We start from the raw sequence: 10,895 nt of genomic DNA, 5'->3' as shown, positions 1-10,895 counted from the left end.
ACAATTACTTTAACCATGTATTAAATAAAACCTAGTTGACTCTTACTTTAGAACCCTCATCTTGATGTAAAAGCTGGTTCAAACACACTGTGGCTCTCATACAACCACCAGCTGCACGCCTGACAGCACATGATCAGGACAGAGACCCAGCACCGTCTTGAACCAAATCAGAGTTGCAAGTACAAGCTCTTTAGTTCTCCTCCTTCAAGAAAACTGGATGAAGGAAGGGGACAGGACAGTGACTTGGGTGCCGCGCCCACCGCAGGATGCTTGTCTGTGACGAGGGAATCATTTCTGGAACATGCACTTTCATGGGACACAGATACGGGGAGTCTCGGCAAGCCCAGACCACTGCCAGTACCTTCCTGGTGCTGAAGGCCAGGCCGACGTGGCTGTGCTGGACCCAAGGGCCTCTGGGCGCCTCGTGTCTTCTCGGCGCCTGTTTTCGCCTCTCGGCTTTCTTCTAACTTCACTACAGCCAGCAATCTCCTCTTAACCACTAAACCGTCTTCTGTAGCCCAAGCAGCTGTTCTTCCAGCAAGTCCTCCGTGAACCCCCTCCTTTGGGTTTGAGGTTCTCATGCTCCGACGCTCCATTCCGAGCCACAGAAGTGCTTCCCTGGTCCTCTTCTGCTTAAGTGTTATTGTGCTTCCCTGAGCCATGAAGTCCTCGTCTTGGCTCCTATGGGCCTGACAGGGCGGGGCCCCCAACAAGAGGCGAATCAGCGGGACCCCTGGTAATGCTTTCCAACAACGATCAGACAAACACAAGGTAAACCGGGATTTAAGCACTGGGTTGGCCCAAAAGTTCCGAACAAACTTTTTGGCCAACCCAATATTTATTGTGAGGGTTATAACTAGACATATAAAAAGTTACACAGCTAATGAAAATGCTGAAATGAAGATGCTTAGGGAAAAAACGTCAACTAACTTACATCTCGTATTAAAGACACACTCTTTATTGGCTGAAGGCTCTGCATCAGATATTTAAAATAACACAAACACTCAGGATTGCAGTTTTGTAATTTAGTTCTCAGCCGTGGCAGATACAATGGTTAACATGCTTAGGACAGACGACAGTCCGTATATTCCTTAATAAGCTTATCCAGCACATCTGTACAAGGTGAAACGTTCCCTTCTAGTTGCCACGCCCCATCCCCCAACAGCAACAAATGCACAAACACAACAGGGACTCACTTCAAACGATGGACACTGCACATGGCCATGATGGACCGCAGAGCTCCCCGTATTAATACAGACCTTAATGCCAGTGTTGAAAAGGGGATTCTGTGACATCCCTGGAAAAATCTAAAACCCTGACTCAGTTTTCTGAAGCAAACGGTGTGACAAAGTCAGGTCAGGGAAGCTGACTCTGAAGGAGGTCGCGGCAGCCTGACCTGCTCTGGTAACGGTGTAAGCGGCAGCTCCCACGCCTGGTGACACAGATGCCACCAGAGCAGACCCCCCGCGGCCACCAAGCAGGCCACTCGAGGGGCCAGAAGTGGCGCGGAAGGTGCCAGAGGGACAGTGCGGACGAGGCGCCTGGGCCCGCCGTTCCCCACGCGTGCAAGGGGGTCCCGGGGCAGGAGGCACGATGCCGCAAGGCTCACGTCAGGTTCAGGGCGAGTCACACAAAAGAGGCTCAATGTCACGAGCGCTGTGAACATAGAAACCGGCAGCAGTTAACTCACGGATGGAGGACCACAGAAAGCACAGCCCAAATGTCACACCTTTTTATTCAGACCACACGTTTTTCTAAAAGTCTACTTGAATCGGGAGCCAGCTGTATGAAATAAAGGTTTTAAGCACAGCTGCACAATTTAGGACAGCTGAAGCTCCAGATGCTCGCATGTAACTTCCCGATGAATCTCTCGTCGCCGCCCCAGGTGCCCTGGAAGCTGCAGGAGGCCCCGGAAGATGCTTCGGTGTAGGCCTGAGCCGCCCCGTCTTCCGCAGCCTTCACCATGCAGCATGCAGCTACGAGAGAAAACGCTGTGTTTTAAAAAGGCATTTGAAAGTCATACGGGGCCTAACGTAATAAAAGCGACAAAGCAAATGCTGCTTGGACGTTTTATATCAGGTCATTTTGGTTGAAACAGAACACATACCAACATCTTCCTAAGCTACCAATTCAAGGGAATGGAAAGAGAGAGAGATCGCAAGCCTAAGCGGAGCTTTCCGCCCAGATATACCTGTGGGTGTTCGGGGGAGCGCGTCATCTGGAAGGCACCTGCGTCTTCACGGCAGGCGGAGGGGCGGCCTGGAAGCAGGCGAGCTGCAGGTGCACGCCGCTCCTGACCCGGCTCAGCAGCAACTCCAGCAGCCTGTGGGGAGAGGCGCTGACAGCCACGGGCGGGCGGCGGGCGGGACCCAGACACGCTCGCCCGGTCCGGTCCGGTCCCCCACACGCCTTGCCCCACGGTGCCTCCCTGGGCCAGGAAAGTCACTCATCTGTGGATTCTGGACTCAGTGACAGAAACAAGCCGACCAAAGAAGCTAGCTGCAAGGACATGCACGTGCAGACGTCTTCGCCTTACACGTAAAATCGCCCTCTGTCCCCTTCCCCTAGATTAGCTAGATGCTCCCCCAAACAGACCGATGTTTGGGTATTTGAGCCTCTAATTTTAAACACTTCACATACACTGAAATGTACTCTTTTTGGCATCAGCTCTGTGCCCGTTGCTAAACGCACCGCAGCAGCCTCAAGACCCCCGCCGTCGGGACAGAGCAGTCCCGTCACCTCCAAATCCTCCTGTGCTGCCCGTCTGTCGTCACCTTTGCCCTCACCCCACCCCGTGGCAACGACTGGTCTCTTTTCTGCCACTCTTAGTTTGCATTTCTGCCTTTTGCAAACACTGGAGAAGGGGCCTGAAGGGTGAGTGCAGCGCAGGAACGCCCGGGCCGCCCACCCCAGCAATAACCCGCCTGGGCCTGTGCCCTGTGCTGGCCACACAGGGCCGCACCATTCTGGGGCCACAGGGGCCTCACAGCTCGTCTGGCTCAGAGGAGGCAGCCAAGAAACGCGCTTACTGGGGTCAAGAGACTACCTCCTGGTTTCACGGCGCTCCCCGCAGACCTGAAACAGCCCCCGTCCTGGCCTTCACTGTGGTGTCTGCTGCTCCTGACTGCCTCAGAAGCACTGGTCTTTTGAGCCTAGCGAGCACTAGCTGCACATGTTAACGATACGTGGCTGCTTCAATCTTTCATGATGTTCATGCTAGAGGAATGGACAGCATTTGAACCACGCAGTCAGCGAGAGGAGCAGGAGACTAGGAAGGTCTCTGCCGCCCGTCCTCCCAGCCCCGTCCACACCCTACAGGCTCCCTCTGCCCTCTGAGTGTCCACAACATCCTCTGTGCTGCCCCAGGCCACACCGAGGGTGTCACGCAGTCAGGGCTCCGTAACTGTCTGCCTTGTCAGTCAGCTGCAAGGGTGGGCGGACCTCGGCCGGGCTGGGGAAGGGGCCCAGGCCGGCGGTGTTTCCGCTGTCTCAGGTGAGGGGAGCCCGGGCACTCGTGACCTTTGCCTGGCCTAGACTTTGTCTCGGGTCAGAATTTCCTGTTACGTGAGTAGCAAAGTTTGAGGTCAGGCTGAGACCATTAATACAATATTAGCGAAACGTATATAACTTTATTATGTCACGTCTACAAATTTAGTCTTAACACTTCATATTATAGAGCACAAAATGTACACTGCTGACCTACTGGAAGGAAAAATCATTGAGTCCTGCATTTTACTATGCTGTCCTCTCTTTTACGGTTCTCGAAGTATTTTCTTAAAAATTTCAGATAAGAATATAGTTTACTGAGTGAGTCAAAATAAACTTTCTTATGGACGTTTAAGGGACTGGTACGGTCACTTAAAACAGTAAAAGAACCAATTTCTGAATCGTCATGAAACCCAGGTTTTACCTCCTTCTGCCGCGTGGGAGACAAGCTAACAACACATACCTGAGGGCCACCGAGTACCGCCTTCCTCAAGGCCAAGTCTCCACCTGAAGAGGAAGAGTTTAGGTCCCTGAGACCAGCACCCAGACTTACTTTCTGTCCGCTCCGCTCGAGAGCTGCGGTAGGGCTTCCAGAGCCTGCTTGAAACTGGATCTGGAACACAGACAGCATCCCAGGCAGGGACACGCCGGCCCCACCAGGAAGAGGAACGTCAGAAAAAGCACATCTTACATACAGAGAAACATACAGGCCAGTAGAAGCAGGGGGAAAAGTGAAAGTGAAAGTGAGGGTTTGTAGGAGCTGGGCCAGAAGAATTCAACCAGCAAATAAAACACAACTTGAAAAGCAAAGGAGAAGCTGATTTTTACACAAGGGTGCTACTCACCGTGGTAGGTGAGAGCTTCGTGTGGAGTCATTAAATTTAAGGAGGTCTTTACTTTCAAAACAAAGCTGAAGTACACAGATGAAACAGCTGGTAAGGGAGGAAGAGGGCTAAGTAGAAACAGGGATGATCTTGTGCAACAGTATACAAAGGGGGTACTTCTAGAATTGACCTGTGCAGGGCCTGATTTCCAGCCAACCTCTTATAATAACAACATGTCTTAAGAGGATTTAGCTGTTATCATATTTAAAATTTGTACGATAATGGAGAGGGGTGTGTGTGTGTGTGTGTGTGTGTGTGTGTGTGTGTAATTCAACATCATTTCATTTCATGAAATACGGAAAAGGGAGTGGATTTAAAAACCACCAATTTGGTATGTTTAACTTTTTAAAGTAGAAAGTACCAGAAAAGTTACTAAATCAAATGAAAAGCATTTTAGGGGAGATTATTTGGTAATAACTTGTATTGTTCACTAAGGAACAGTTCTCATCTCTTTTTGTTTTATGACTATTGACTAAAGTAAAGAAATAAATGTAATTATTTTGACTTCAAAGTGGCCTTTGATTTTTTTCTTTTTGTAAAAACGTCTGCATCAGTGGACCAGGAAATAAACTTCTGAGCAATGTTTCTCAAACTAGGGGCAGGTATCAGAGCAACACACAGAGAGACAGCAAAGTACCAACAGGGCCCCAGAAATTGGCAGGGTGCCCAGCTGTTCCTGGTGGGTCAGGTATGGGGGGGTGGGGACAGGTCACAACTTGTGGGCACTCAGTCCTCTTCCCTGACGTGGAGAGAAGTCTCTACCGCCGCCTCCACTGTCACCTGATTTCCTGTAAACCTCTTCTCATTCGATGAAGAGCAATGTGAGGCCACTGCTCTCTATTTTTACATCACGACCAAGAAGAAGAGGATGAAGGTGACCCCACCAAGAGTTTTACTGGGTGGTTTGACATAGTTTCTCATTTAATTCCCCCAAAACTTTGCCTAGAAAGTATTATTATCTTCCTGTCACAGATGAGGAAGCTGGGCTACGAAAGGTCAAGTCAGTGGGAAAGAACACACAGGTCTGTCCTCATGCAGAGCACCTCACCCATGGGTCCTGGGCGGGTGCTTTCTGGTGTCTATCACTCAGCACTTGTGCAGAGCAGCAGTGGTGGGAACGAACCAGAAAGGCTCCCGGTCAGCCGCCAGAACAGAAGTGAGAGGCTAATAACCTCATGTGTTAGGAAAAAATGGAAAAGTTTTCAGCTGTAGCAATGACAGTCAGGATGACGGCACGAGCACACCGTCTAAAGCTGGAAACGAACGGTAAGTACATCGCACATCGTGTTTAAGCAGTTCCCCTGTGGACCCAACACTTCCCAGGCAATACTGCCAATGGGGTAAACAATCTTCTGTAGGTAGTGCTGTTTCAGTTCACCTACTGATGTTTCAATGATAGGAAATCCTGACTTTCATTCAAAACAGCTAAGAATTATCACCAAATTTCCACTACAAAATTCTGCAGAGAAACCACAAGGTCTTCCTCTTATGCTGATACTCATGATGCTTGAACTGTCCCCTTCAGAGTCTGTGATGAATAGACTGACTCAATTCTTATTTTCTCCTTTTCAAAAGAAGTATGCAATGCTCTGCTACACCGCTTATGAGACTAAGACTTACCTCAGTGAATGAGAAACATGAAATTACATTAAACCTTTTTTCCTTCTGTGCTACAAAGGAGCAGTCTCTGGAATCCTTGGCTCACTGTAGGTTTGTGCTTTTAACAAAACAACTGATCGCACATCAACTATGAGACCACAGTCACAAGCGCTCGCTGTGATCAGTCACCTTCACCTGGGACCTCACGCCTGTACGACGAGCTTTACTACAGGGGCTTTCGGAGCACTCACAGCACGGCCACGGAGCATCTCACCTGCTCTCTGGCGTCAGGTGAGCAGCCACGGTGTCCCTCAGGGTGCAGATTTCAAGCCTTGCCTGGAGGTGAGAAAGGGACAGGTGACCATGGGAACTATGTTGTCTGTCAAACAGAAACAACGCGAGGGTCAGCCCCCAGCCTGCTCCATGCAGGGCAGACCCCCATGGCCACAGTGGCAGCTCGTTACGAGTGAGCAGACCTTCTAAATCAGCCCAAAGAAACCGGCCACAACCAAGTTCCCTTTCACTGAAAACTGTCTGAGAGTCAAGTCTGACTGTGTGGAGGCAGGTGTCCTGCTCTGAAAGGTAGGGACTGTGCCAGGGCCGTCCAGCCACCAGATGTCACCCTCCAACCAGTGCCTCCCCTGGTCTCCCTGGGGAGACCAGGACTGTCCTGTCCTGAGACTGACAGGAGGTGGAAGGACGCGGGCTGCCACACTGCCTCCTGCCCTGCCCTTCCAGGCTCCACGATGCTAACCTCAGAGCTAAGCTCTGCAGACTCAGTGCAGCGCTATGAAAGTCACAGCTGGCTTTTCTCTTTCTTTTCTTTTTTCTTTTTAAAAACAAAACTTGACAAGTTGGTCCTAGACACAACAATATGGAAATGGAATAGCACAGTTGGAGAAACTCAGACCTTCTCATTTCAAAACTTACTGCAAAGCTACCATAATCCAAACAGTGTGGCACCGGCACACGGACAGACATGTAGATCAACAGGAACATGGCTGCGTGCCCAGAAACAAACCCTTACATTTACGATCAGCTGACTTTCAACAAGGTGCCGAGACCATTTGGTGGGAGAGGTGGTCTCTCCAACACATGGTGCTAGGGACAGCTGGATAACTGGACGTCCACACTCAAAAGGACAGAAGGTGGGTCCCTTCCTTAAAAACTGACTCAGAATGGATCACAGACCTAAATGTAAGTGAAAAAACTATAAAACCCTTAGAAGAAAACAGGAGTAAACCTCTGTGACATTAGGCCAGGCCTGCCTTCTTAGGAATGACAATAGAAGTACAAGTGACAAAAGAAAAATTAGATAATTTGGGCTTCATCAAAATCAAAACATTCTGTGCTACAAAGGACACCATCACAAAAGTGACGACCCCACAGAATGAGAGACTGTTTCACACACACGGGGACGGCTACGACCAACCAGACAGTCACATGTGCCGACGAGGATGTGGAGAATTTGGAAACCTCATACACTGCTGGTAGGAAAGCACATGGTATAGCTACTTGGAAAACAGTCTGGCAGCTCATCAAAAGACTAAACACAGAGTAGCCACATAACCTAGCGATTCCAGTCCCGGGGGTATCCCCAAGAGAAATGAGAACATGTGTCCACAGAAAACTTGTACACAATCGTTCACAGAACCTTTCTTTGTATCAGCCAAAAAGTGCAAACCCAAATGTCCATCAAATGATGAGTGAACAAATAAAATGTGGCATATCTATACAATGGGACGTTATTCAGCCACAACAAGGCATGACACAGGCTGCAATAGGGACGAACCTTGCAAGCATTACGCTCAGTGAAAGAAGCCCGTCACAAAAAGCCATATTCTATGATCCCACTTTTATGAAATTTTCAGAAGAGGCAAACCAGAGAAAGAAAGCAGACAGGTGCTTGTCAGTGGCTGGGGTGGGGGCTGGGAGGGACGTGGACGGTGACCGCTAACGGGGCTGGGGTTTCTCTCTGGGGTGATGCAGCGTTCCACAGTGGATTGTGGTGACGGACTGCACAACTCTGTGAACACAGCAGAAGAAAATCCACTGAACTGTATTCTTTTTATCTTGCAGACGCACTGTACGGCATATGAATTTCATCTGCGTAAGACTTTTAAGAAAAAACAAGCTAACCTAACGCTTCTACCTCTTGGCAAGGGTGGAGAGGGTGTGCTCTGCACACAGCTTGCTGCCCTCGGAGCCCTAGGGCCCCCAGCGAGGACACCCTCCTTCACCTCAGGTACCGCAGTGTGCGTGCTGCCCAGGAGACTGTTTTAAAGACACAGCCCTCACCTCTAGGCGTGCAAAAAACACAAACAACAATGAAAGACATGGCTAGTTTTTAAATTAACCAATCAAGATAAAAGCTGACTTACATAAGACACAGTACATTCAGTGAAATGTTCAGTTTGGAAAGCAATTGTTTGGTTTCATTTTTCAGGGGTTTAGAAGCCTGCAACAGTTTGTAATGACAAAGCATAGATATGACAATTTGTCTCTCTTGTTTACATTCTAGTGTATATAAAAACGAACCTACAAGGAAAACATCAAAGAGAAAAAACAAGGTAGAACTTTCGGCTGAATATTTTAGAAGGATTAAATCACTGTAAAACTAGTATCTGCTAGAAATTTTATTCAAACAAAGTGATAAGGAATTAACCTATGAATTATGCCAATTGTAAAAGCTGTGATTATTTATACAAAATACATGGACCGTTTGCCAGAAAACGCCCCTGCCGGCGGCTCTCGGGAAGGTCTGAGGCTGATGGCCAGGCCAACCCTTCACGCGGGCCTCGCAGAGCCATCTGATCAGGAGGAGGTCACACACAGGCATCCCGAACGGCAGTGGCCAACGTTTCACAACACAACTGACGCCAGTCTCCAGGAGGCACAGAGCTCAGGAGGCCGGGCTGCCAGCCGGTTCCGATGTCTCTTTCTGCCCCTGCCTGCTGACCCTCCTGCGAGAGGAACTCAGTCATCAGCTAAATGGGCTGCAGAAAAAATCTGCAGGGAGGGGAGCTTTTTGTTGTAATTCCAGGACCGCCTAGGCCCAAAGCAGCTACTGCAACTTCCTTTCAATTCATCTTCACATACACAAGTCCTGTTACTGATCTCCTCCTGCACAACTATTAGAACAGCCATGATCATGGAAATATTATGAAGTTTCTGTGATGGATTTTCCCCTCGCCAGCTTGCCAGGTCAATACACATGCTCAATCCCTTTCACCCTGCGTTTCTGTGTGAACTTTTTCAAGTGCAGAGACTCTGGGAGAACTTTACGGCGAGCACCTGTGCAGCACAGACTCCGCCGCCAATGTTCTCCACAGCACACGCATCTGCCACAGGCGTCACTGCCTGGAGTAGGCTGTTGCAACTTTTTTGATTCTTTGAGTTAAAACTTACACACTGCACAATGGACAAATCTTCGAGTGCACATCTGGTGAGTTCGGGCTGCTGCACACACTGTGTGCGGGAACCATCCCGAGGTGTAGGACCACCGCCTGCAGAGCCCCCTCAGCTCCCCAACTGGTGTCAACCACCCAGGGGACAGCATCGTCCTGGGGTTTTCTCCACGAAAATGATATCCATCCAGTACAAGGCCCCCTTCACGTGGCTTCCCTGACGCTGAACGGTAATTGTTTTATGGATCCACCATTTGTTTGTTTACCCTACTGATGGACACCTGGGCTGTTTCCAGTGTTTGGATGGGTAAGTGTATACTTAGTTTTCAAAGAAACTGCAAGAACTTTTCCCGAAGCAGCGGTACTATTTCACACTCCTGACAACGCGTGAGAACTCGCTTCTCTACAGTCTTGCCAAAACTGGGTGCTTTCAGTCTTTAATTTTCTTCTTCCTGCTGGATGGGAACTCACTGTTGTGTCAGTTTTCACGTCTCAAATAACTAACGATGTGGACCATCCTTCACCTGCTGATTGGACATGGAATCACATGTCCCAGGGTCCCTAGAGCTCTGTTTACTTTTTCTCAATTATTCTTCTCTCTCTTCTTCATATTGGATAACTGATGTTTGGTCTATACATTCACTGATTGTTTTTCTTTTGTCCTCTCCATCCTGCTGTTATTACCATCAAGTATATTTTAAAATATTAATGTATTATACTTTTCTACTCCAGAATTTCTACTTAGTTCCTATTTTAGGGCTCCCATTTTTCTGCTGAGATTCCCTGTCTGTTCATTCATTAGGAGCATAGTCTCCTTTACATCACTGAACACAGCTGCTTTAAAATCCTTGTCTGATTTCTAACAACTGGGTCATCTCAGGGCTGGTCTCAGCTGATTGTCTTTTCTATTGAGAATGGGTCATGTTTTCCTGTTTTGTTCTGCTTGTGCATTTCAACTAAATTTGGATTGTATCCTGGACATTGTGAATGTTATCTTGAGAAGACTCTGGGTTCTAGAATATGCTTCTGAAGAGCTGATTTTTGTTTATTTTAACAAGCAATAAATGTATCTGGACTCAGACTGAAAACCCTCGGCTCTGGGGCAGCTTTTCAGTTCTTACTTCGGTTCTTGCCTTATGTGGGCTGCAGTGGAGTTTGACCAGGCGTGTGGTTTAGGGGCCAACCAGAGACCCAGGCAGTGTATACACAGAACTTACGGCTCCTGCTTTCTGCTCCCTGGGATACCTCCCTTGCTTTCCTGTAGTTGTGGCTGCCCTGAAGCCTATTCTTCTAAACTGAAAAGACAACAGGTTTTATGTAGTTTTAGTTTCCCCTGGGCCTGCATTCAGGCCAAAATCCATAAAAAGTGAGGAATTCACCCAAGTGCCATTCCTTCCAGAGTCAGCCACTCATGTTCACTCTCTAGAGTCTTCAGGTTTTTGTTTTTACATTTTTTATTTTTATATATTATTCAGGATTAGAGTTGTTATCTGCAGGGGCTTGGCCTGATAGGAGGTCC

At 48.5% G+C, this 10,895-nt stretch overlaps 1 protein-coding gene across 2 annotated transcripts in view; it reads right to left on the bottom strand.

Moving 5' to 3' along the window:
* Positions 1 to 937: 937 nt before the first annotated feature.
* Positions 938 to 10,895, bottom strand: part of EXOC2 (exocyst complex component 2) — a 156,064-nt gene continuing 146,106 nt past the window's right edge. For both annotated transcript variants that reach the window (XM_060163836.1, XM_060163837.1), the window contains 4 exons: positions 6,244 to 6,305; positions 4,040 to 4,099; positions 2,192 to 2,323; positions 938 to 1,976 (listed from right to left, as the gene is read on the bottom strand). In XM_060163836.1, the coding sequence (XP_060019819.1) occupies positions 2,215 to 2,323; positions 4,040 to 4,099; positions 6,244 to 6,305 (231 nt within the window). In that variant the 3' untranslated portion in view covers positions 938 to 1,976; positions 2,192 to 2,214. The remainder of the gene's footprint in view (positions 1,977 to 2,191; positions 2,324 to 4,039; positions 4,100 to 6,243; positions 6,306 to 10,895) is intronic.

Source organism: Lagenorhynchus albirostris, chromosome 10, assembly GCF_949774975.1.
Source record: "Lagenorhynchus albirostris chromosome 10, mLagAlb1.1, whole genome shotgun sequence".
NCBI lineage: Eukaryota > Metazoa > Chordata > Mammalia > Artiodactyla > Delphinidae > Lagenorhynchus > Lagenorhynchus albirostris.
The sequence above is the reverse complement of the archived record's forward strand: the minus strand, read 5'-3'. Positions and strand labels throughout refer to the sequence as shown.